Here is a 26,721-nt window from a genome sequence, read left to right on the forward strand (position 1 = left end):
CTCACTTCGTGTGTGTGTGTGTGTGTGTGTGTGTGTGTGTGTGTGTGTGTGTGTGTGTATGTGTGTGCACATATGCATGCATGTGTGCGTATGTGTGTATGCACATGTGTTGTATGTGTACATGTGTGTGTGCATGCATGTGTACACATGCATGTACCTGTGTTCAATGTAGATTGGCCAGAAGTAGGGCCTCTTCCTTTATTATTCTCCACTTTATTTTTGAGATAGGGTCTCTCCCTCCACCTGCAGCACGAAAATTTGCATAGGCTAGCCAGCACGAAAATTTGCATAGGCTAGCCAGCCAGTGAGCTCCGAGGACCTGCCCGTCTCTGCCCTTTGTCCTCCATGCTGGGCCCACCTGCACCTGGCTTTTTCCATATGCTCTGGGAAGTAAACTCAGGTTCTCGTGCTCATGTGGAAGTGCTTTATTGACGGAGCCGCAATCCCAGCCTCCGTCTTCTTACTCACATGTTTTCTAGGTGTTTTTCTAGAACATGTTTTTAAAGCACCCGCTGTAAACTTCGATCCTCCTGACATGTGGACACCTGCGTCTGCGCCATCACAGGCTGCCGTTCATTTCTAAGAGCATCTGTGTAACCGACCGCAGTGCTGTCACCTGGCACAGAGGAAGGACCCTAACCCTGTAAACTTGCCCCGTCTGTAACTCTCACTTTGCCACATGACTTGGCCTGCACGGACAGGCTGCTTTATGTTCCTTCCCTTTGTCTTTTGCACTGTACTGGGGGTTGGGCCAGGGTTTGCTCACACCAGGCCAGCACTCAACCGCTGAGCCATTATTTTCACTTTTAATTTTGAAACGGAGCCCACTAGATTTGCCGTTCTGTAGCCCAGCCAGATCTTAAGCTCACCCCTCTCCTGCCTGGGCCTTGTCAGTAGGAGAGACGGCAGCATGCCCCTCTGGCCCTGCCCTTTAGTCTCCTCATGTGTTTAGGTCTTCCGTTTTACCCTGAGTCTGCATCTCCGTTCTTTTCCTGTCCCTGTAACAGAGTGCCCGAGACTGAATCCGCTCTGAAGGTGAACGTTCACTTGGCTCATGGTTCTCAAGGCTGCCTGCCGGTCTAAGAGCATGGAGGGGCTGCTGCTTGGCCCCTGATGAGAGCCTGCACCGGTTTAGAAGGCAGCTGTGGGGGGTTGGGGATTTAGCTCAGTGGTAGAGCGCTTGCCTAGGAAGCGCAAGGCCCTGGGTTCGGTCCCCAGCTCCAAAAAGAACAAAAAAAAAAAAAAAAAAAAGAAGGCAGCTGTGGGGGAGAAGTGGGCAGGACTCCATGCTCCTGGCCTCCCCCTCCTTCCTGTAGACGCATGGGTCTTGGATCTTAGGGTTAGTCGTCAGCGCCTTTGACGCAGGCACAGTTTTGTTTACTGACTACTCCTTGCTTTATTTTGTCCCTCCAGTTGGTTAACAGTTTGTTTTCTACTTATAACTCAATTAGTTGCCATTTTTAGCAAGAGTAGTAATTAGACAAGTATTGGTTTAATACTAAGAATAAAAAACTGCCCATTTTTAATGAGGAGCACATATGCTTGTCTCTGTCTCACCCCGTTTTTGTTTTGTTTGAGATTTGGGGGTCAGATGATCACAATCTTAATTTTTGTGATTTTTAAAAAGTTTTTATGTACATGTTGTGTCTGTGCACCACTGCAAGTGCCACCCAGTGCCACTGGGTTGTGAGCCGTCATGTGAGTGCTGGGAGCTTATCCCCAGTCATGTGGGAGAGCAGTTGGTGCCCTTGGTCACTGTGCTGTCTCTCCAGTGCCCCATAATCATCTTTCCAGAGACTTTTATCTGAAGAATGGAGAGATCTCACATATGTCTCTCGGGAGGACCCAGGTTTCATTCTCAGCACCCACGTCAGGCGGCTCACGAAGCTCCAGGGGATCCAGTGTCCTCCCCCAGCCTCTGAGGGCACTGCATGTGCACTCACAAACAAACACACAGTTAAGATTTTCATTTGCACAGTGTTGCTCACATGCAAAACGGCACTGGTGGGAGGTGGTTTCGCGCTTCCTCCTGTCTCGTCCCCTATCTTGTTACACCCTTACATTCTTTAAATTTTATCACATCTTTTTGATTCTTTCCTGGGGGTGGGGGGGCGTGCACACATGATCGTGCGCACACGCAGACGTCAGAGGACGACTTGCAGGAGGTGGCCCTTCCACTGTCTGGGTCCTAGGTTGCCAGGCTTGTGGGAGAACGCCAAGAGCTGAGCAGCTCATGGGTGCTGCCTGAAGAGATGGGATGGTGCTGGCATCCTGTCCACAGCGTGGCTGGTGACAGCTCTCCGCTTCACGGCTACCCTGACACACCCAGGGATCAAACACCTGTCTGTCTTTATCTCTGAAGAAACGGGATCCAGCACAGCCTGCAGTTGCCAGCTGATCGGTTTGTCAAGCACAGAACACTAAAGGCGTCTGTGGTCAAGCAGTTTCCAGACCTCCTGCCGGGCAGAACTCGCCCATCCGCTCACGTAAGGGAAAGTCAGATCGCCACCAGAGCGCTGAGGCTCTGGCATTTGGCCTGGAAGAGATAAGCAAAGGAGGGAAAGTAAGCCACTCACCCAGACAGTTCCTGGGAAGGTTGCCCTGGAGCTTAGCCACGAGGATGCCAGAGGCGTGGAGCAAACAGAGGCACGGGTGGCTCTGTGTGAGGCAGAACTGGTCCATTCCGTGCTGTGGAAACCAGAGTTGGAGGGCATCTGCAGCTGAGGACCAGGGCGGGCAGGCATCTGGTCAAGCAGGGGAAAGAGTACATCATGGTTCCTGTCATGTGCTCTGCAGCTGAACTCCTGGGAGGGCCCCGTCACCCGGAGGAATGAGTTGAAAGGACGGTTCTGCTCTGACTCGCAGAAGTGGCTCCAGCCCAGAGGGCTAGCGCACACTGCTGGTGAGGCGTCCTTCGTGAGATTAAGGAAGCTCTCGCACACAGCGCTGTCTGAGGCCGTTACTGTTCTCAGAGTTTTCTGTTAAAATTTAACTTCTGCAAAATGGAAGGCATCGGAGAGTAGATAGTGGTCCGGACGAAAGCGTTTCACTGCCCTGTGTGATGGCTCAGCTTGCAGAGTGCACCTGATGAGGCTCTGCAGGTGCAGACTTCCTCTGAGAGCTGGGCGCCCCTCCCTGGCTGTCCAGTCTCAAGTGTGCTGGGCCCAGCTACTGACCCTGTGTGTGCTTTTGTCCTGAACCCTCAGCCTCCCAGAGGGCACCGAGCTTTCCGAGGCAGGGCAGCCAGTAAGGCAGGCTGCGTCTTGTGACGAATGCTGTGGTTTTGAACTTGGCTCCTCTTATGTTTGCAGAATGTGGTGCCAGGACTGTAGACGTGAGAAAGCAGTCTTAGGTTAACAATGGTGACACAAGACAAACAAACCCAGGGTGAACAGGGCCTGTCAGACCCTGGCAGCCAGACCTTAAGCTTCATTTCAGAGCAGCCTGCAAAGGTCATTAAATATTTTAGGAGTTGGCTCTCTGGTGTTCGAACACCCAGAGCAGTCTGGGTAGATATCAGGGCTGGCTGGCTAGGAGCCAGCTGGGGCCTGGATGTCCTGGCCCTGCTGTTGGGAGGGCCACTAAGAGCATTTTGGTTAGGCAAGCATTACATAGCAGCTAGTTTGGTTCTTTTAACTGTCTTTCGATGTCTGCCTCCATTTCTAAGTTAGAAGTTATCTGATTGCTCACCGAAACTTCTAGAAGATTCAGTGGCAACCAACTTGAAATGTAGGGCCACCTGTGCTGTCTTGCAGGGTAGACGGAGCCTGAGACATGCATCTAGGCCCAGGCAGGGAGGGGCAGGGCTGTTTCCAGCAGGCCCATGCTGCACATATGACTGCGGCAGGGTCTGCTGTGTGTGCCATTGGCTATGGTCAGAGTCAGGAATTCTGCTTCTGCAGAATACCGCTGCTGTGAGGAGCATCTCTCCACACAGTGTGGAGTCTCTCAAAAAAACCCACAAAACTGGATCTTCTGACGATGGAGCCGCACCATTCCCAGGGATTTACCTAGAGGACGTTCAAGTCAAGATCACACAGAAGTCGCTTGCACATTGATGTTTACTGCAGCGCTAGTCACAGCAGCAGCCGTGTTACAGAGGCAGGCCAGGTACCACCAGCATGGGGAAAGGCAAGGAAACCGGGAAGGAGCCGTCATGCCATTTGTAGGAAAATTGATGCAATCCTATTAGGCAGATAATAGGATCTCAAATGACACAAATCTCACTCTTTCTCTCCTTGCAGATCCTAGACTTCATACAGATACACAAAATCACACACGTATTTATGACATGGAGGAAGAAACTGTCTAGGTTGGAACAGAGGAGACTCTTGGGAAGGGAGGAGGAGGTACGTGGGAAATAGGCTTAACGCAAATACATGTGTATAGGCTTAATGCAAATACATGTATATGAGAACTTAAAAAATAGTTTTTAAAAATGAATCTAAGGGCAGCTGCTTCAGCACAGCCCAGGGCTTTTTGCCTGGCTACTTGTTCCAGTTCCAGTCAGTGTTCAGCAGAGCCTGGCACCTGCAAGTAACTCCCTCCCTGTGTGACTGGTACCCCCTGGCCAGATCAGGCGACATGGTGGTCAGCTGTCTGTTGTCTTCCAGCAGCTGCCCACTGTGGACGCCAACTCCAGAGTGGGGAACGTAGTCCAGCTCCAAACTACTGGTCAGCTCTGGCTTGGCAAGCATGCCAGCCACACAGCAGGTTAGATACTGTTCCAGACACTTTGGGAACATTGTATCAATTGCCACGGCAGCCTCTGAGCTGACAAATACGTTTTCCCCAAGCTGAGAGGAACTGTGGGTCAGAAGCACAGCAGAGGATACGGGGCAGGGAGGGGTTCAGGCTTCCAGTGAGCCACTGTCTGCCCATGGCCTGCATCCCAGTGTTCCGGTAGTAATAGTCCTCCCTGCGTTTCCATGCACAGGCTGGGCGGCAGAAGGATCTATCTTAAGTTCTTCAGACTCTCAAGACTTCTGACTGTTAGCATGGAGACTCACGTGTCCGGTGAGTGGCCGAGGCAGAAGTCAGAGCAGCCAAGGGGGGCTTATCTTCCCACCTCAGCTCAGGTCAGAGGGGGATACATCCCACTGTCTTCACAGAGCCAGGGAGCGGCTCCCTGTTCCCAATTCCTCTTGGCAGAGTAGAACTCCCCACATCTCCAGGGGAGGACTAAATTCACTCAAGTTAATTTTATTCCTTTTGTGAGGTAGCCTGGTCTATTCCAGAGGACTGTGTGCAGCTTCTCTCAGAGATACGCCCCCAGTGATCTTTAACAAAACCAGAAAATTCAGATTGGTTGCATGCGTACGTACGTACGTACGAACGAGCGTGCGATCCATCAGTGTGTGTATGTGTGTGTGTATGATCTTTATGTGTCTGAGACAGGAACCTTCCAGAATGGCAATGTCAGTACTAAGTCTTTGGAGCCTCAGGTGAACCGGGGCCCAGAGTGGGCTTCTTTGGATGTGTCTGGGCAGAGAGAATTCAGCTGCCGAGTTCTCTTGCTATCAGCTGTCAGTCCTGCACGGCTGGGAGGAAGCCTCCATAGCTGACTGACTTGTAGCAGCTGCCACCCTCATTCCCACTGCCTCTAGAACAGCCAAGACTGGGCCAAGCAAGACTCTTAATTCAAAATTAATTGCTTTTCTTTTTAAAGTGATCCCCCTGAGGGCCCCATCTGGGTTGAGTGTGAGGCTTATCTGGATTTGTGCACACACTCACTCTGCCCATGGGGGTGTGAGATCCTTCGGTTTGTACTCCTTACTCCTCTTCCTTAAGAATGAGATCCTGCTGAAGCTCATGATTGCCCAGACTCTGAGCTCTGAGCCTTATGAATATGCAGAGGAGTTCTAATAAAATGGTGTGAAGCAGCCGCCTGCCTGTTCCAGCAAATGCTTCCAGAGCCTCAGAGACTTCCAAAGCTCCTGGAAGATGAGCCTCCTGCAGAGACGAGGAGAATGAGAGACTAGGGCATGATTGGATGGACCCGGAAGCCAGCAATCTGAGAGTGAAAAATGCTACCCTGCGGTTCTCACATTCCCACTCAGCCCTGTGAACCCCGGGAAGTCTCCCAACCTAGGTCTGCTGGCTCAGTCACTCCTGGGCTGAGTGGGGACCTGGCTAAGTGGGCCTCGAAGCACCGAGCCCTCCCTCTTACAGCATACAGATTGGCCACTTGGCAGTGACATCATTTGGTAATTTGTTTCCAGTTGAAACTTGACAGATTCTTCTTTAAGCTACCTTTCCTGCTAATTGTTTTTATCAATCGTCTTGTCCATGAAGGTTCATCTACAGTGAGATCAGATGCTAACTGTAGAATTCGTTCCCCGGCTCCCCACAAACAACTGATATACAATTTTTTCGTGTGATTAATTAAAAAGAACGCACTGTAATGACTGGAATTAACCGAAGACGCCCCTTCCGCCGTTGCCGCCTAATTGCTTTATAATCGCGCTGCTCTCCTTGCTCCTGCTTGCTCACAGTCCCCGGGGAGGCACACGCCTCAGTGCCTGGGCTCTCCACACCGCTCTGCTGGTGTCCAGCGGCTGCTACCCCAGCATCCAGCTCACTGGTCCAGCACTGAGCTCCAGGCTTCTCCCAAAATCCACCTCATTTCCATTCAAGATAAATACCAATTGGGGGAGCCCGACGAGCTGCAGGGTAAACTGAGTCTTCAGTGTGTGGGACCATGGAAGGTCCTGCCACCCAAAGAGTTGACAGGGGCAGGAACTGGACCCCCTTGGGGTTTGTGGGTTCCCCCCTCGGTTCAGTACACGCTGTCAACCCAGCTGCTTCTCAGTCTGGTGTCACTGCCATCACCATTGGCTGCTCAGGACTCTGGCTACACCCAGACACAGCTGACCGTTTCCCAAGGCTCTAATGAGTTCTTCACCCTTCCAGGGGTCGGGGTTTGTGTAGAGACCCTGGGGCACTGCTCCTTGCCAGCGTCCCCAGAGTGGCCTGGAGGTGTCCTCACATGAGTTCTGCTGAGCTGGTCCTACTTTACTAGGATATTTTGACCGTGTTACACTTGAGCCTCTTCATGGAAAGAGGCGTGGCTTTAAAACTGTCCCTCATTGGCTCAAGTGTGAGGCATCCGCAGTCAATGCAGAGGTCCTGTGCCACCTGCCATCTTTGCAGGCCTAGGTCGTCACGGTCCTGCACTTGAGACAGCCCTAATGCTCCCGCCCACCTGCCAGTCTGGTCTCCGTGAACACAGCCTGCTCCTCTGGCACCAGGTTACGGGAGGAGGCCTGGCAGGCAGTGTGAGGGACGACAGGCAGTGGGCCCTTTGATGCTGTGAGAGCCGGTCACCCAAGCAGCACGTTGCCTGTTGCAGGCAAAGCACAAGGTGAGAAAAAAAGCGATGGCTGGCGTCAGCCCCCCAGGAAAAAAACACGCTGAGGAGGAGGCAGGCGTGTAGCTGAGGAGTGTCTGTCTGAAAGCGGGAGGATTTCACTGCTTTAGAACACGTGTCTTACATGTTAGAAATCTGTTCTCAGTTCATACAGCTTGCAGAACTCCCTTGTCTGTAAGCAGAACCTCCCACAGCTGGCAGGCTAAGCGCAGTCTCTCGGCCTTGGCAGCCTACTCTGCTTGTGAAGCAGGGACGATCCGTCACTGCCATTGCCAGGCATGTCTGTTGTTCACAGGGCGGTCTTTCTTTCTCCTCAGGTGTCAGCGCAAGCAGTGGCGAGTGGACCTGCCAGCCACCAGCGTGGTGATCACTTTCCACAATGAAGCCAGGTCGGCCCTGCTGCGGACGGTGGTCAGGTGAGGCCAACCAACGGTTCACAGCGTCTCCCAGGGATCTCGGGTGGGTCAGCTGGGGCTACAGACAAGGACATCAGCTGCCAGGCACAGGGTAGCTATTGGCTCCTCCAGCCAAGGCTGGGAGCCAAAGAGAGAGGAGACTCCAAGCAGAGCTCTGCCCGTACAAGGCTCCATCCCTCTCTCTTTCCTCAGTGTCCTTAAGAGGAGTCCACCTCACCTCATCAAGGAGATAATCCTGGTGGATGACTACAGCAACGACCGTGAGTTTCATCAGCCTTCCTGGTTTGGGGTGTCTGGGAGGAGGGACCTAATGCAGGATAGAGTGGAGCTGGCACCAAGAGCAGGAAAGAAGCGTCCTCCAGAGACCCCAGGGGAAGGGCTTTCCATAGGTGACCAAGTATGTGGCCTTCCAGCCTTAGAGCCCCGTGTAGATTCAGAGTTCACTATTCTCTGCTCTTTTCTCTCCTTAGCGGAAGATGGGGCCCTCTTGGGGAAAATCGAGAAGGTGCGAGTCCTCAGAAATGACCGGAGAGAAGGTAAGAAAGCCCCTCTCGAGGGGCACTTGTGAGGTGGTTTCTCGTTAGCATGACAAATGCAATTTAAAGGAAGAAGTGTTTATTTTGGCTCATAGCTCCAGGGATGCAGTCTGCCATGGAGGCGGTGGCAGAACGTGAGGCAGCTGGTCACAGTGGGCCCACAGCAAGCAGACAGAGATGAGCAGCGGCGCTCAGTTCACGGCTCCTTCTTACACAGTCCAGGACCCCAGCCCATGAGACGCTGCCACCCACTTTTGACCTAATTTAGACAGTTCCTCTCAGACGTACCCAAATGTATGTTTCCACGGTGATTCTAAGTCCTGTCAGGTTGACAGTCAAGACCGGCCATTCCGGCCAGCCTCTGTGTTAGTGCAGTACCCACTCTTGCTCCAGAGGGAAGAAAAAAAAAACATGCTTTATTCTGAATCAAATACAGATGTTGTGGCCTAGAATCACAGAATCAGATTGCTCCGAATGACTTCTGCAGCGGAAGAGGGGCCGTGAGCTTAGCCGCAGAACACAAAGTCACAAGTCAGTGCATAAACAAATATATTGGTGGGGACATTAATTAGGTAAGTCACAGTAGAGCAGAGGAGCCTCTGCTGTGGTGTCAGGTGCTGTGTGTGTGACACACTTGGCATTGTGGTTGGTGGAAAGCAGTGACCTGAAGACCCAGTGGTCACAGGATGCTTGGTCAGATACGAAGCTTGGTACTGAGTTGACAGGCCAATGAGGCTGAGTGCTGGCTCAACCATTAGAAGAACGCTGGCTGCTCTTCCAGAAGACCCAGGTTCGAGTCCCGTACTCACATCACAGCTCACAGCTGTCTGTCTCAGGGGATCCAGCATCCTGTCCTTACCCCCGAGGTAGTAGGCACATGGGGCACACATATACATGTAGGCAAAATATGCTGGTACACATACAAGTAAAATTTAATAAAAACAAGAGAGGCCAATGGCTTGTGATCTGCAACATTCAAACTTTCCATGGCCTTCTACACGGATACGGCTTCTTCAGAGATTCCAGTTCCCACACACCTTTCCTGGCCCACTGAAACTACTTCAGGGGAGTAGCAGTTATGTGTCTCTCCCTCCACCTGGGGGCTCTGTCCCAGTAGCTCAGGAAGGATAGTCAGAGCCTAACCAGTAGGAGCTGTCAATACGTCAATCACATTTGTCTTTACACGTTTGGAAAATTGACTCCTGTCTTCCACCCACGGGCCTGGGAAGCCCACCCGTGGCCGCAAAGGTTTAGAGAAGGCATTAAAGCCCGGCTGTGAGAAACTCAGGGTCTCCATGTTCCGGGCGTGCCACAGAATCACAGGCTCCACTCTGACAGCTCGCTGAAGGAGAATGTCCTCATTGAATGGAGCAAGCGCTGTCCCCGCATGCTGACGTGACTTTGCAGGAGACAGCTGTTGGGTCTCATCTGTGTGGGACGCTGTGGGAAAAACTGCCTTCCCACCGAAGGGTCTGGAAGCCTCTCTGGTGTGCTGCTGCTGTTTGTCCTCACTCTCTTCCAGTTTCCAGCAGTTACAGAGAGATGGCACTCTTGACACTGCAGTGTGTGAGGATGACACGAATGGCATTCGTGTCCCTGGTTGGTGCAGACTTTCCTCAGGTCTCCATGTGCAGCTCCTGTCACGGCAGGAATGCATTCCTGCAAGCATCTCTTTTGCTTTTTTCTCTTTCCTCTTCCTCATTTTTTCCACTTTATGTGTGTGGGTGTTTTTCCCTGAGTGCATGTCTGTGTACTGCATTCAAGCTTGGTGCCTACAGAGGCCAGAAGAGGATGTCAGATCCCCTAGAGCTGGAGTCACAGACAGTGGTGAGCCACCGTGTGGGTGCTGCAAATCAAACCAGGTTTCTCTGGAAAAACAGCCAGTGCTCTTGACCGCTGGGCCAATTCTCCAGCCCAGCAAGAGTGTTTTGTTTTTTAATATTTAAATAGTACGTGTGTGTGTGTGTGTGTGTGTGTGTGTGTGTGTGTGTGTGTGTGTGTGCGCGCGCGCACGCGCGCGCGCGCGCATCTGTGTGTGGGTAGGCTACATGTGCAGGTACCCATGGAAACCAGAATAGGGCATCCCCTGGGAAAGCAGTGAGTGCTCTTAACCACTAAGCCATCTCTCCACCCCCCCACCCCAAGATCTTAAAAAAAAATTAAAATAACAAACAAATCTTTTATTAAACAATATTGCTTTGCACGTGCTAGACACTAGAGAATGCAAGGATAACACGAGACAGTTATTATTCCTGCCCCTCCGGCAGTTGCTTTTTAATTTTGCAAATAAATACAGACGTGAAGCTGCTGTGCAGGCTAGAACTGTCAGGGTGGCACTTCAGTCGTGGAGGGCTCAGAGACTCGGATGTCACTCAGAGGAGGCTCACTGAGTGGCACAAGGGAAGTGAGGCCTTTCGGAGGACAGTCCTCAGTTGGGGCAGAAGGAAAAAAAAGAATCTCCCAAGAACCAAGAAAAGCAGAGGCAAGGGGTCGTAAGCAACAGAAAGCTCACTGGATGCTAATCAGGGCAGTGGCTAGGCCCATGGCTACCCAAGCCCAGCCTGCAGCTCACACAGACAGCAAAGCCTTCCTTACTCCGAGCAGGTTGGCCAAGGGCTCAAGCCGGTAGTGAACCCAAGAGCATGTATTCCCCAAACAGCCTACCAAATAACTGGCTTCAACTCAGCTTTTACCCCACTCTACTGTCTGAAAAGGGAAAAGGCCAGCAGGGACTAAGACAAGAAAGCAAAAGTTGGGGGGAGGGGGGAGGGACCAAAAACACTGCGTCTCATGTTGGTGGTGGATAACAGATGACTTAGTTGAGCTGGCGAGAACTCAGAACAGCCCACCCACAGGTTAGCCCCTACCTTACTTTAGCTAATTGCTCTTTTGGAATTCGCCTGCGCCTGCACTCTGTGCTATGTCAGGTGGTGAGACCACAGAAGCCAGATCATGGCCTGGTTGGCCCAGAAGCGTGTGTGACCTCTGATCAGAGAAGCACACGATGCTGAGATGCACGACCGAGCTGTGTGCGTGCACCAATGTCGAGCTCCACGCACGAGTCAGCCGTGCCACAGGCGACAGAGATTTAGCAGGGGAGAATGTGGTCCTGAGGGGCCAAGTCTGTAGCCCCTCTAAGGAATCACAGATCCAGCTTGTGACTGTAGGCTTGCCTTTGGTGCTGTCGCTAAGCCATGAGAGCCTCCAGTCTCCCCTCCCTCTCCCCTGCCCTCCCTGCCCCTGTCCTGACCTGCTCCCTGTACCATGGCTGCCACCTTTCATCTATTAAGTTGTAAACTCTATAATGCACATGATACAATGTTACACATCTCTCCTCAGACCCTCAGTTATTTTTTTTTTTTGAAGAAGTTAAGAGAGTAGAGAGGTGTGCTACAAGACTCTGCCCGCCCTACCCAAGTCCACTGCTCCCTTCTACAGGTTCCCATCCCTGTAGGTGGTGTTTGCCCCCCAGACCAGACACTTCCTTCCTTTCAGGACTCTCCCTTCAGCTTCTTTATCAGAAGACTCTTTGTCCTTTGTTATTAAAGGGTGTTTTCTCCGCCTAGAGACTTGACCTACCGTTTCTTTCAGCTCTTTAAAATGCTGTTGCAAGGTCTGCCTCTGTCTTCTGGTCTTCTCCTTTTCTTCTCTCTGTGTGTGTGTGTGTGTGTGTGTGTGTGTGTGTGTGTGTCCATCCGTCCGTCTGTCCGTCCGTCCATCTGTCTGTTTCCTCAGAGACTAGAAGAAAACGCCCAATTCCCCAGAGCTGAAGCTACACATGATTGAAAGCTGCCTGGCATGGGTGTTGGGAGCTGAACCCCAGTCTTCTGCACAGAGCGTGCTTTTTAACCACTGGGCCATTTCCCCAGCTGTTTCTCTTTCAGAACGCAGTCATACTATGTATTGTTGTCCCTTGCACAAGGACAGGTTGTTGGCACCAGCAGCCCTGATTGACAGCTCTGCAGCCAGATTTGCTCCTCCTAGCCCTTGTTTTTTATATTTATCCTGCTTCAGGTTTGCCCAAATCCCTCTGATACATAAGTCGATGTCTCACAGATTCAGGAAATGGTTGACCATCATGTCCTGAGGGTCGTCCAGTGTCTCTTTTCAGCTCCAGCCGCACAGAACGACTCCCCATCGTCTCAGACCCCTAAGCCTTTCCCTCCTATATTTTGTTTCTGTCCCCTGGGCGCTCTATTTCTGTTGACTGTCCCCAAGCTCCCCGGTCCTCCTTCCAGCTCCACTCTGCCTTGAAGATCGCTCAGTAAGTTTTCCATTGGAGATAATTTCACTCTTCAAGTGTGGAATTTGACTCTTCGACCAAGGTTTTAACCCGTCCACTCATTAGCACCATCGTTTCCCATGAGTTCTTGAACATAGTCACGGCCACTTTTAAATCTCTGTCTCTTAATTCCAGACTGAGCTGGCTCAGGGTGACTTTCAGCTGAGGACTTTTCCCCCCTTGGGTGTGGTCCACATTCTCCCGCTCCTCCTGCCTCCTGATGTTTCAATGTTTGATGTTCTGAATGATGTAAACAGTCTGAGTTGGTTTATCCCCCCCTAAGAGTGTTAACCGTTGATCTGCAGGGAAGTGCAGTTAGCGGCTATGTTCTTCCCCTCTGAGACAGAATACCTAGAAAAAGAAGTGCAGACTTTCGGAAGTGCAGTTAGCGGCTATGTTCTTCCCCTCTGAGACAGAATACCTAGAAAAAGAAGTGCAGATAGAAAGTCGTTTGGCTCATAGCTTAGGGCTTTCAGTCTTGGTCCTGTCTCTTAGGCCTGAGGTCAGGCCTAACACCCCTATGTAGAAGACAGTAGTGTGGCAGGGCTGCTCACCTCAGTAGCACTCAGGAAGCAGGGAAGAGACAGGACTGGGCAATTGTGCCCTTCTACTGACCCATGTCCTCCAACTGGGTCACCAGCTCTATCTCCCACAGTGCCACCAAGTTTGAGAAGGATGGGTTATTCACTGGTAAGACTGGCGGCCACCAGCTGGGGACTAAGGCTTAATGTGTGAGCTCGTGTGCAGAGGTGGTGGGCTTAATATCTCAGTCAGACACTGAAGACTTGGACGAAGATGCTTCTGTGTGCTTATCTGCACAAGTGTGTTCTAGGCAGATCCCTCATTACAAAATCTGCAATCTCTGTAGGAGGACAGAGGTGTTTTCAGACTTTGTTTACTTGACAAGGCTCAAATCCCCAGCCCTGTGTCCATTGGAGTAGAGAGCAGCCGAGGCCTCGACTCCTCTAGCCATAGCTGTCCTTGGGCTGTTCTGTTCATGTGGCCACCTGAGCCAGGGTTGTCAGAATTGTTGACCACAGGCTTCTGGGGCTCATCACCAGATTGGGGGCTGCCTTCTTTCCCTTCCCAACGGCAGTAAAAGTCTTGCCCTTGGTCTGCTGGCACCTCAAGCTGAGAGGACTGCACCACATCAGAGGGGAGGGTACCCTGGGAAGAGAGGGCAAGCCCATGAAGACCTGGGTCTCACTCTGCCGTTCCTGAGTTCAGGCATTGATTCCACTCAAGTTTCCTCTTTGAGTGACTTCTGGGAAGCCCTTTCAGACAGTTCCCACTACGTCCAGCTCCACAATTGTATCGGTTACCTGAGCCAAGGGTCTGTATGACTTGGAGTTGGAAATCTCGTCTTTTTGCCTTGATGTAGCATACAGTTAATAAGAGTCATTGAAAAATCCATTTTTCTTGTATATAAAGGAACTTAATGCCCATCCTTGCCCATTGTAAGGAGCCGCATCCCGTCAGGTGTAGAGTGTCTCTAGGCTCTGTACATGGCTGATGAGAAGACTGTTCATGAAGTACCTGTGATGACCGACCATAAGCCGTCCGTGCAAAATGGGGCCAAACATGACCCGATTTTGCATCTCTGCCCCACAGGGTTTTGTTTGCGATGCAGCTGCAGACCTGGCACCTTTAGCTCTCAGGGTGTGGAGGGATGCTTTTCCTGGAGCCGTGACAACGGAGTGCTTCCGAGTCATCCTGTGGGTGACTTCTATTAGATGAAGGAAGGCCTTTCAGGGACAGTGGCCTTAGGAAAGTTTTCTTTCCTGTCACCCGATGAGCCGTTTGAAGTCCCGATGGGGATCTGCCCAGTGGCTGCTGGGCTGTTCACCCACAGCTGTCGTACAGCTCCTCCGTGACGGGACATGGGCTGCTGGCTGTGCCAGGCCAGCTCTCAGGTGGAGCTCTTACCCCTCACGCACTTTGATTTATCTCCACAGGTCTAATGCGCTCTCGGGTCCGGGGCGCCGACGCCGCCCAGGCCAAGGTCCTGACCTTCCTCGACAGTCACTGTGAGTGTAACGAGCGATGGCTGGAGCCGCTCTTGGAGCGGGTTGCTGAGGTGAGCCTCAGTCACACAGAGGATGTGATGCCCCAGACATTGTTTCACTATGTCCCATTGGTGCAGAACCATCACTGCAACCAAAGACAGCTTCCATGGAGCCGGCAGAGCCTGGAAAGAAGAGGTAGCTGTCATGGGAGACCACACACACACACACACACACACACACACACACACACACACACACACAGGAGCATGCACATGCATGCATATACACATGTATGCATGCACACATACAAGCATGCACACACATGCATACACACATAACATACAAGCATGCAGGGGCATTACACACACACAAGCATGGACAGGCATGCATATACACATGCATGTGCGTGCATACACACATGCACATACACACAAGCATGCACACACACACATGCATACACACATAACATACAAGCATGCAGGGGCATTACACACACACAAGCATGGACAGGCATGCATATACACATGCATGTGCGTGCATACACACATGCACATACACACAAGCATGCACACACACACACACACACACGCACACACACAGACGCTCAAACGAAGGAAGATAATGTGGCTAGCAGGAGTGCCATGTGGTGGGATGTCTGAGAGGAGGCCTGGTCGGCTGTGGGATACTCCTCTATCCTGTTTAAGGACAGATTAATCAGCTGCACTAGGCCTAATAAGAGAGAAGCAAACAAGCTACCAGAATGCTCTGGTGGGCTTGTCACGTGACCTTTGGCCATGCTCGGGCACGTTCTGGAAGTCCTCGATGGTGCTGTGCTTAGCCTGGTGTTATTTTTCTTGCCTTCTGCTTGTCTCCTTGACTTTCTTTCCCTTGCTGCTATGAAAGTGCTCCCTGGGGCAATGAAGCAAATGGAAGGAAAGGGAACAGGACGGGACGCTCTGCCTGCCACCACAGCACACGTAGCAGCAGCAGCAAGTCACAAAATACTGAGCAACCCAAGGCTGCCAGAGGCACCATCTCTGCCCTTCACTGGGCTCAGGTGGCTCTCAGGTGCTCTCCCTCCTCATAAGTGAGGAGACTGGGCCTCAGAGGTCGTCAGTCACATCCAGATTCACACAGGAGGCAGGGCTGCCACTGGGCCCCTCACTAACACACTCGCCTGTGTACCCATCCCTACCACGTGCCCCCCACCCCAGGTTGGCCAGCCGAGGAGGGAGGGGCCAACGTGATGGGTTCCTGTGATTTTCTTCTCATCAGGAAGAATGTGAAGCAGATTGATCTGGGGCCAGCTTGATGGGGACAGCGGTGCGGGCTCCGGAATGATGCTCTCTGTTCTCCACGGCCCAAATCCTGTTTCCCTGTCAACCTGCAAGCAGGTGGGGCGGGCTCTGGAATGCCCTTGAAGAGCGCTTCTGGGCTCTGCTCATCCTGCTGGGAACTTCCCAGTCCTTTAGCTAACAAGCATTCTTTAAGTAACTCAAGGACCCCACACCCACCCTCTCTCTCACGAATAGTCAGCAGGAGGCAGAGCTGAATAGGAAGGTCAGAAGAGGTCACAGATCTCAAGTTTGCTCTCGGCACTGGCACTGTGGAAGGGAGCCGTGGTTGGTACAATCACAGAGTCGAGGTTGGAAACTCCAGCCAGCCGCTGTGGAGGTGATGGTGGCCTCCTCCCTCTCATGCCACCTGTACCCATCAATCATGGCTGGCTGTGTAGTGTGGGCACTTCAGCCACAAGTTCCTTCTTGAGGTTCACCAGTGCAGCTCACGAGAGGGTGACAGGCATAAAGTGGCTGTGCTTGGTTCTGTGACACCGAGATCTACCCACAGTTGAAATTCAGGACTCGGGGCCACTGCACAGCCTGGGTCTGTGGCTGGGAGAAGAGGCGGCAGAAATGTACTGTCCCCTCCCATGCCACCATCCTGCACGCCTCGGGACAGTGGCGTCTGCCGGAAAGGCCTGCCGGGATGGCAGCTCTTGCTTTGCTGTGGTCGTAACAAGTATGTTTCCTTCCTTTGCCCCTCTCAGGACAGGACCCGGGTTGTATCCCCCATTATCGATGTCATTAACATGGACAACTTCCAGTATGTGGGCGCCTCTGCTGACCTCAAGGGTGGTAAGTGTCAGCCCTGATCGGCCCACCTGCTGGCTTGTTCTGGCTGGTTGGGCCTCTGACCACTGCTGCCCCATGGTCTGCAGCGACAGCAACAGCAGGGCTCACATTGTGGTATGGGCTCTGGCTGGTACCTCACAGAAAGGACGGGCCCAGCTTCCCTGGCAGCACCACACCACTAAACACATACACACACACACACACACACTCACTCTCTCTCTCTCTCTCTCTCTCTCTCTCTCTCTCTCTCTCTCTCTCGAGGCTCTACCCACTGGTGAGCTAGCCTGAGCGGCTCCAGAGCTGGGGCAGCAAGAGACAGGGCCTGAAACACCCCACAGAGCCAAGGATTGGCTTCCTGGGCCTAGAACCCATCTCTGTGCCCCCTGCCAGGGCCAGGCTTCCTCTCGTAGACTGCATGCCCAGCCAACCTGCCAGTTTGTCGCCCTGGAGTCCTGCCATCCTACTGCTGGCTCCTCACCGCCCACCCATCGGGCACCAGTCCCACCTTTGTGCTCAAGCTTGGACGCTGGCCCTCCCTTCCTAGTGCCCAGCCACAGCCTGCTTCACCACTGGGTGGCCTTTGTATGAATGGACCAGTGTCTTGTAGGGCCACACAGCCAACAAATGTTACCCTCTGGTCCCCCTCCAGGGACCCAAGAGAAATTTGCTCAAGCTTCTCCTTTACTTCTTAAGGATTGTTGAGGCTGCACTGCTTCCCTGGTGGAGGGAGACTGCAGTAAACACCTCTGTGGAGTCGCTGCTCCACACAAGGTGAAGCAGGTTACTCTGCTGCCTACTCTGGCCCCTAACTCACAAATACCAAGAGGCAGGGTGGTGGCCTAGGGAGCTAAGCTGGCCTAGCACCCCACTCCTCCTGCCTTAGCAGCTCTCATAAGCAGGGCCAGGATTACAGACCTGCACCAAGAGACTCATCGTGTCAGATCTTAGGTCACTTGGGAGCAGTTTAAAGTCATGGGCCCCGAAAGGTCCTGGTCCAGGCCTGAAGAACCATGGGGCCCACAGAGGCACTAAGTGCTGCACTGTGGTTCTGGGAGCCAGTTGTGATTCGCCTAGCTCTGACTCACCCCCAAGACCCCAGGCCTGTGTGCACAGCCCCTGCAGATGCAGTGGCATCGCCCAGACACCAGTCCTCATGTTTCACATTTGTTCTTACATTTGAATAGTAGAAAAATCCCAGCCAGGCATGGTGGCACCTGTGTGCAATCCCAGAGCTCAGGAGGTTGAGGCAGGACTGCTACAAGTTCAAGACTAACCTGAGCTATATAGCTATACCCTACATCAAAAAAACAAAAAGAAAAAAAAGAAAGGGGCAGGAAAGCAAAGGTTAGAGGGATAGAGGGACAGGAAAGCTGGCTCAGGGTTCAGGAACTTGCACTGCACTTCAGAGGGCCAGAGTGCAGTTCTTAGCGCTCACTTGAGGCGACCTATAACCCCAGCTCCAAGGGCTCCAGCCCTCTCCCTTGACTCCACGAACACCAACACCCATGTGCACATAACTGCACACAGACAACAGACACACCTGTAGTTGGGCGGTGAGGGGTAGAAGAAAACTCAGCTCTGTTTGCTTTGGAAGTCTGGGGAGATTTCACTGTGCTCCATACCCACCCAGCCACCCGGCTCTCCTCCCCTCCCCCTCCCCCTCCCCCTCTCCCTCTTCTCCCGATTTTGGTTGGTTGGTTGGCAGTGAGTTCTATCCACGTGTGTTGACCGTCAAGCCTACTAGGGTGGGACGGCCATGCGTGAGCGGCTGTTTCTTCTCATCGAAGTTCTTTTCTGGGCTGCAGGTTTTGACTGGAACTTGGTGTTCAAGTGGGATTACATGACACCTGAGCAGAGGAGATCCCGGCAGGGCAACCCAGTTGCCCCTATAAAGTGAGTGCAGCCTACTGCAGGAGCACTCCTGGGAGAGTCCAGCCCCTGCAGCCCTGTGTGTCCTGCCCTCTGGGTCCCTGACCTCCCCTCAAGGCCAGCATCTGCCACCAGGTCACACAGTGAGGGAATTTAGGTCCTTTTCCTCAGTCGCCTGCTTACAAGGCCTCTCTGCTGGTTCTGTGTTGGCTCCTGTTTCCGGCGGCGTAATGTTCTCTGTAGCAGAGTGGAACTGCGTGCTGTGGCCTTAAGTGTTACTTCTGCGGTTCCTAGAATTACCTCATAAGTCGAGGCATGTAAAAGCCTCCGTGGGACCCCAAGCAGTGACCAAGGGCCAGTGGGGGAATGAAAGACCCCTTAGAGTACAGCAGAGGACGGAGGTCCAACCTGTGACATGATCTAACCTTGCCCTTGCTCCCTCTTTTCAGAACCCCTATGATCGCTGGCGGCCTCTTCGTGATGGACAAGCTCTATTTCGAAGAGCTGGGGAAGTATGACATGATGATGGACGTGTGGGGAGGAGAGAACCTGGGTATGTGCGCCCCGCCCCCTCCACACCCCTCCCCCTCCCATTCCCCACCCCACCCCCGGCCCTGCTCAGGGCCCCAGCTCCACCATGGTAAAGAGTGGGAGGCAGGGTGTCATGTCAACATTTAGGGAGGCCCAGAGCAGCTAACCACTCAGTAGACAAACCAGCTCCTGCACACACATACACACACACACACACACACACACACACACACACACACACCTGACCATGGGGATGACAGTAAGACATGTGGCTCCTGACAGGTCACCTCCTTTGACCTGGGGGTTCTGAATACATGCCTCTAAAATAAGAAATAAGCCGTTGCCATGGCGCTAGTGAACTGTAGGTGGCTGATGGGGTTGGGCAGCTCCGGGTCTGGCTGACTGTAGTCATGAGTGTCACATGGATGGGCCCTGATATTCAGACCCTTCTCCACTACTTTTCGGAATAATTCCTATTTTTTTAATGACCCCTGGAGATCATGTTTGCCCAGGAATGCTACACGAATACTTTACAGATGGCGGTCTGTGCAGGCAGGTGCCTCAAGTGATGGATGAAAAGGCTCTTATCTTGTTCAGCCTTTGTCTCTCTATCACTTGATGCCTTTGATTTCAAGTGCTTGTCATTCAGAGCTCACTCCCCTCACTATCAAGAGTTTAGTTTCCTTCGTCCTTACGCAGGTGTGCCCTGGGAGGAGAGGGGGCCAGGACAAGGAGGGAAGGCCACATCGCTGTCCCTTTGAGTGGGTTTCCTTATGACAGAGACTTTGATAGCTCCTGTTGGCTCAAAAGAGCAGCTTCAGCTAGCCTGTCGCTCGAATGTGTCCTTTGAAGTCGAAGTTGGTGGAGACATTTCATCTGGTGGGACAGCTCTGCCCAGCGTGATGAAAGCCACTTCCAGCTCTGGCTCCATGGGGAGGCGAAGGGAGCGGCGGAGAGTCCGTCTCCTTCCCACATTTCAGTGCCATGTTGGGCTTCGGTGGGCCTGGGTAAAGTTTTGTGAGCAAGAAAGGCTTTGAGGTAGTGAGCCTGAACGGTCTCTGAGCCTCTCACACTGTAGGTTCCAGCAACTGGAGCCACCACATCTCAGGGACCCGAAAGCACAGAGTGACAGACATAGTCAGCCTCCTGTGTGTCTTGCTAAGATTAGGGCAGGTAACTGTCCCTGGTCACTACCTGGGAACTTGGTTGACGTTTGGACCTGCTGATACATGAGAGAGATAGGCAGGGGCTCTTTTTCCCCCTGGAAGGAAAGCCCAGTGCCTCCTCCTGGTACTCGGTCAGTTTGCAGTGAATAGTGTGGAGGGATGTGGCCTGTGCCCATCTCCAGCTGACAGTTCTGATGCTGCTGGGGTTCACGTGGTCTTAGTCTGGGAGGCATCTGCTCCCAGACCAAGAATCATCATTGGGAGACCTCTTGTCCCACAGTTCTTTCCATGCAAGTTTGATCTTGGGTGTGCTACTGAGGTGGCCCATCCAGGATGCACCCAGTGTGTCTCCTCTCTCTATAAAAGCTCCAGATCCTGCTCTGGAGAAGCAGCCCCTCACAGGTTTCCCTCAGCAGTAGAAAGTGAGGCATGGTAGGTGGCTAACCATGGGGACAGCAGCTATGAATTCTGATGGTTGCCAACTTCCCTTCCTATCAGAGATCTCATTCCGAGTGTGGCAGTGCGGTGGCAGCCTGGAGATCATCCCTTGCAGCCGTGTGGGACACGTGTTCCGGAAGCAGCACCCCTACACATTTCCTGGCGGCAGTGGCACTGTCTTTGCCCGGTAAGACATGAAAGGCCAGACCAGAAGTCTGCTGTCTGCTCAGAAAACACCCTAGAACTGTGAGGACATTGTCCCTTGATAGGCCTGACCCCTGAGCTGAGGAAAGAAAGGAACAGTGGCTAGCTTGCAAGATAAGATTCCAGTGAGAGAAGCTGTCTCACTGTGCTCATCATGGAGGAGGGGATGCAGCAGGGGAGGGTGATAGCTGGAGTTATCCTAACTGGGACATCAGGGAAAGACCACCATGGGATAGTCACAAAAACCCCAAAGGGAGAGCCTGGTTTTATGACACATCACCGCTCACGATGCTAAGAACAGGGTCGCATCCGCCCATCACATACTGCAGTAAACAGTGCCTCTGCTGAGTTACCATAAAGAGCAGCATCGTTGGCTAACTGTCCGGGTGCTGACACATCTGGGACCAAGGTGTCAACCCGTCCCGATGCCCCACATAGCGAAAGGTAAGAAATGAGGACGAGGCACAGAAGAACAGTTCCAATCTCGTGGCAATGGAGCCCCATGGCCCCACCACCGCTTCAAGCTCCTGCCTCTCTCGGTGTCATTCACTGCAACTCAATTTGAGCCTGAGTTCTGGAGGAGCAGACATTGAAACCATATCAGAAGGCAGGTCACACTGCACTCCAGCCAGAAGGCATCGAGGCTCATAACAGATCAAGGATGGCAATAGATGCTCGGAAACAAAGGGAAACTGAAAAGCTACTCTGTCCAGCCAGGTTTTTCCTGGAATCTTTTCCAGTTCTAACATTGTAGCTATTTCCAGTTCTAACATTGTAACCTTGTAGCATACACCCTTAATCCTGGTGCTCAGAAGGCAGAAGCAGGTGGATGTCTATGAGTTTGAAGTCAGCGGAGGCTACACAGCCAGGCCTGGTCTTTAAAAACCAAACACCTGTGAGTTAGACCTCACGGGACAGACGGTATGAAACTGGACCTTAGGGAGCAGACAGGAAGACCCACAAGCTGAACAACTGCTTCTAATGCTCGTCTGTCCGCACCATGGGGATGAGAACTTGGGCTAATTGGGACAGGCGGTGGGGACAAGTTTGACAGGCTAAGGACACAAAGCTCCCTGTGGAAGCAGCACAGGAGTCCATGCTGCTGAGGTGGGTTGTGCTCAGCCTGTCAGAGGCTGCAGGGTGTATGGGAGGCTCCAGTCTCGGTCACTTGACTGTTTCTGGACCTGTTTAGACAGAATCAGTCCTAGTGTCATGTTAAGAGGCTGCTCATGTACAGGTAGGACTTGGAGGGCAGGGACGACTTTAGGGGCGTGGCTCCACCCCCTACCTCTCTCCACCACCTAGTGACACGCCTGGCCAATTTCGACTCTGTCTAGGGAGGTGGGCAGTGGTTATGTCAGAGCCTTCTGGATCTCGGCAGTCTGCTCCTCACAGACACACCGGGAGCCAGAGTTCTGTGTCAGCCATCTGAGCATTTCTCAGTGCACAGACCTCCACAGCTGTGAGCATGCGCTCCTCAGACACCCCTCAGGGCTTCGAGTTTTCCATTATAAACTGTGAAATGAGGACATTTCCACGTGTGTGTCACCCCTGGTTATCAACCTGGAGGTGAATTTCTGGGGTCAGCACCAGGAGTCCAAGGATGAGCACATTTACAATATCTTGTCCCTCAGTGGCAACACTCTGCCCCTCCCCCATTCAGGGACAGCAGGAATATTTGTCACTTTATGGGGAAGACGGAGGCCCCAGGTGGAAATGGATTTAGTAATTACAGCTCAGACAGTGTGACAGGTTCAGCATTGAAAAGTCCTTACCGCAGAGAAAATGATTCACCTACAGGGCAACCACTGCTTGCAGTGTTCGTCTTGGAAGATCGTGGTAGGCCGCGTCTCCCCTCACCCAAGCAGAGGGTCTGCAGCTATCTGTGCTTACAGTAGCCCTGCCCTTCCTAACCGTCATGGAAGCAAGCTCCATCTATATACTAAGGACAGCGGGCGTCCCCAGACCTAGGACCTGATGCTCCCACTTCTTCATGCTGTCATTTCTAATCTACACACAATGTTACCGCTGAGGAGGGCAGAGCGGGTTAGAAGAACCTAGTTTACTTTCCCAGCATGCCAGGGTACCATGTCCACTCACGCTGTGGAAGGCTGTCTTGACCAGAGTCTCCACTAGAGGCTCCTTCCCTGAGGCGCAGCAGGGATGTCTGTCAGTGTCTGTGCCGTCCGTCCTGCCCTGGGCTGACTTGTGCTGAGTGATGATGCTTCAGCCTAGCACATCCCACAGACCCTGAGGTAGCTGAGGCTGCACCATGCCACCCTCGAGGCACTGTCCTCCTTCGGCAGACCTACAGGGTTAGGTGACTCCCTCTGGGGAGGGGATGGAAGTTACAGTTTGGGATGACTTACTTTGTTTTCAGGAACACGCGCCGGGCAGCTGAGGTCTGGATGGACGAGTTCAAACATTTCTACTACGCAGCAGTGCCTTCTGCGCGCAACGTGCCCTATGGAAAGTGAGTGTCGCTGCCCTGTCCTTCTCCTGCGGACCCTGGGAGGGGTGGGGACCCTGGGACAGGTGAGGATAGCTGCCACCCTGTCCTTGTAGGGACCCTGGCAGTGTCAACAGGGCTCTCCACTCTGTGCCAGCATGTCCTAGTGGGAGGTCAGCAGGTCATGGGCACCCGAGACTGGCCAGCACGTGCCATACCATGTAGGCCACCTTATTCTCCCAGCGTTCCAAAATGACTGTATCTTTCTTTCTTCTAGTATTCAGAGCAGACTGGAGCTCAGGAAAAAGCTGGGCTGCAAGCCCTTCAAGTGGTACCTAGACAACGTCTACCCTGAGCTGAGGTAAGTCCTGGGGCCTGGGTGCACTTGTGACCTCTGAGGAATAAAGGTGAACAAGGAGGCTGCAGAGGCCTCGTGCTTGCTGTGAGCCTGGCTGCCAGGGAGAGCACATGGTCCCCGCCCCACAGGCACCCCCTCTTTTGCAGTTACCCTTGTTCTCTGTGAGAGAAACACTGAAGGGAGAATCCCAAAGCACCCCCGACTTGGTTTGTCCCCTTCTAGTGACTAGTGAGGTGGACTAGTGAGGCAGAGGCTGTCTCCCCATGAGCACACTCCTCTCCCACAACTCCCATCAGCTGCTCCGGCCCTCTTAGTGTAGAGTAGCATTAACAGTGATGGTGTCCCAGCTCCTACCGGGGAGTGAGGGACAGACAGCCTCTGCAGAGCCCTGCCTCCACACCGCTCTTCCCTGTAAGTGGCAGGAGCTGTGTCCTGAGGGCACCAGGGACTCCACTAGAAAACCAGTGGGCTTCTGGCCGCAGATGCCACCAAGTCGTTCTTGTCCTGAAGGACCCGCCCATTTCACCATTTCCACAAAGGAGAACAGTCAAGGGTTAGTTAGAGCATGGCCCTTAATCAGGAGACCACAGCCAGTGCCTCTCAAGGGTGAGGCCAGACTCCTTCCTAAACACACAGGTCCCCATACATTCCATCCATTTGTGTACACTGGACCACGTACCCAATCCCACAGGCTGAGCCCTACCGGTCAAGGTCTTGTCTGTGAGAAATACGAAGGGCCAGATGTGACCCTGTGAGTGTCTTCCTAAGGGACAGCCAGCAGCCCGACTTGGTAGTCACTCTCCCTTATCAGAACATTAGGAAACATCTCCTGTTTGCCATGTGTTGCTTGGAGATGGTGAGACGGGTTCACTCTGTAGCCCAAGCCGGCCTCAAACTCTCACAGAAATCCCCCCTCAGCCTTCTAAATGCCGGGATTGTAGGCGTTGCCTGGCCCACTTAACCCTCTTAAAGAGTTAGGAATCCAGAAGTTGGGGCCACCATCATGTCTGGGTGATGCAAAGCTGCCGTCTTGTCTCTGTTGTCTAGGCCATGTGCAGAGGCCATGGTGAACAGGAAGCACAGGGCTGGGGAGGTGGCCTTGGCTCTTACAACGAATGCCTTTCAGGGTTCCAGACCACCAGGACATAGCTTTTGGAGCCTTACAGCAGGGAACCAACTGCCTGGACACCTTGGGACACTTTGCGGATGGAGTTGTTGGGATTTATGAGTGTCACAACGCTGGGGGAAACCAGGTAGGTGGGGAGCATGCTGGCCTGCAGACCCAGAGTCCTCAGGTAGGCGAACACCCCGGCCCCACCAGCAGCCTCGGAGCCAGCTGGATGTTACAGGTATCGAATGCCGCCTCGAGCGGCTCATCCGCTGTGGGCTGTGCTGTGCCGGTGAGGGAAATACCGAGGTGGCATTAGCACCTGTTGTTTAGGCTACGACTTCCCACCAGCTCTGTCTGTCGTCCCTGCTGAACCCACTGCCATGTACTGGACCTGCGTCTGTACCCACATTTGTCCCTAACAGGTCCTTGCTTAGCTTGTGCTCAGCTTCAGTCTTCTCAGGTCAAGGATCAGGGCCTGCTTGGTGGTTGACACAATTTTCCACTCAGCCTGGGATACCTCGCCCCACAGGCAGCTGGGGTCCAGGACCCCCTTCCTCAGTGCTAGAAATGTTGTAGGACTATGGCTGGCAGGCACCTGTGCACATGAGCTCTTAAGGTGTGCCTACTTGGATTAAGTTGGTTTTACTTAACTCTGCTGAATTTAAATTGGGGCTGCCATGTGTGACTGGCACTCCAGTGCTTGGAGGGGACCCAGAGGCAAAGGTGACACCAGCCGGTGTCCCTCCCGGGACCGAGTCCCCTCTGAATTAACAGAGTGAAGCTTTGTGGGTCAGGAGACACAAGGATGGGGACTTTAGGTGGCACGGTACGGGCAGTGTGGATGGGACGCTGTTATCTGGTTCCCAGCCTAGCCTCAGCAGCACAGAGGAAATGGAAGAATGACTGATGGCCACACCTTCTTAGGGACGGCGGCTCCTAAAAGCATTTCTTAGATGTTTGACAAATTCAGGTTGCTGAAGGACCAGCACAAGGTGGCTGGCTCTGCCGCATGCACAGCCAAATCAGATTTGGAGTTCAGTGTATTACTCATCTTAAAATAATGAGGTACACAGTCTCCACACGTCCCCTTCCCGGCCAGCATCTTCCCACACTTGTCACATGAAGACAGGCTAGCACCTCAGTGCCCAGGGGTCCCCATGACTCCTCTAACTCAAGCGTGTCTCCAGCTGTTGCCCACACATTGGGTCAGGGAGGGTCCTGGACTTCCACGTCCTAGAGCTGCAGTGTACCAGGGACACTGAGTTGCATCTCCACACCCCGGCACATCTGGAAGGAAGCACACTGGATAGAGCAGACAGACTATATATAAGCTACCCACCCTTCACTGTGGTGACAGAACCGCTTAAGAGAGAAGGACCCTTCTGACGTCCCACGGGGACAGCACGGCATGGGAGTACGAGGAGGAAGCGGCCACCTTATGTCCACAATCTACAAGGAGACAGTTGACAGAAAGCGAGGCCGTCTTCAGAAGGGCCCAGCCCTGTGACTCACAGTGTAGGCTCTTCTGTGAGTAGCTTCCTGTAAATGTGCAGCGGTAGAGAGGAGCAGTCCCGTTCCAGGGCAGGGATAGAGAGGGCAAGGAAAGACTGACCGGACAATGCTGCCTCCAACCTGTCTGCCCCATCTCGTTTGCCCCAGTCTCTATACGTCTACCCTCCAATCCTCTCTCTCCCCACTTCTCTGCCCCCCACCACGAACACACACACACACACACACACACACACACACACACACACACACACACACACACACACACACACATACACCCCTCATGCAGTTCCTGTGCAAAGGCTTGAGACAGTTGAGCACATGGCGAGCACCCAATTAGGAGCC

General features: G+C 53.0%; 1 protein-coding gene across 3 annotated transcripts in view; it reads left to right on the forward strand.

Moving 5' to 3' along the window:
• Nucleotides 1-26,721, forward strand: part of Galnt2 (polypeptide N-acetylgalactosaminyltransferase 2) — a 111,499-nt gene that overhangs the window by 79,353 nt on the left and 5,425 nt on the right. For all 3 annotated transcript variants that reach the window (XM_087594303.1, NM_001106196.2, XM_087594304.1), the window contains 11 exon segments: nucleotides 7,687-7,785; nucleotides 7,978-8,045; nucleotides 8,256-8,321; nucleotides 14,559-14,680; nucleotides 16,657-16,744; nucleotides 18,547-18,634; nucleotides 19,060-19,163; nucleotides 20,806-20,932; nucleotides 23,330-23,422; nucleotides 23,676-23,759; nucleotides 24,883-25,009. In XM_087594303.1, the coding sequence (XP_087450429.1) occupies nucleotides 7,687-7,785; nucleotides 7,978-8,045; nucleotides 8,256-8,321; nucleotides 14,559-14,680; nucleotides 16,657-16,744; nucleotides 18,547-18,634; nucleotides 19,060-19,163; nucleotides 20,806-20,932; nucleotides 23,330-23,422; nucleotides 23,676-23,759; nucleotides 24,883-25,009 (1,066 nt within the window).

Source organism: Rattus norvegicus, chromosome 19, assembly GCF_021556685.1.
Source record: "Rattus norvegicus strain SHRSP/BbbUtx chromosome 19, alternate assembly SHRSP_T2T, whole genome shotgun sequence".
NCBI lineage: Eukaryota > Metazoa > Chordata > Mammalia > Rodentia > Muridae > Rattus > Rattus norvegicus.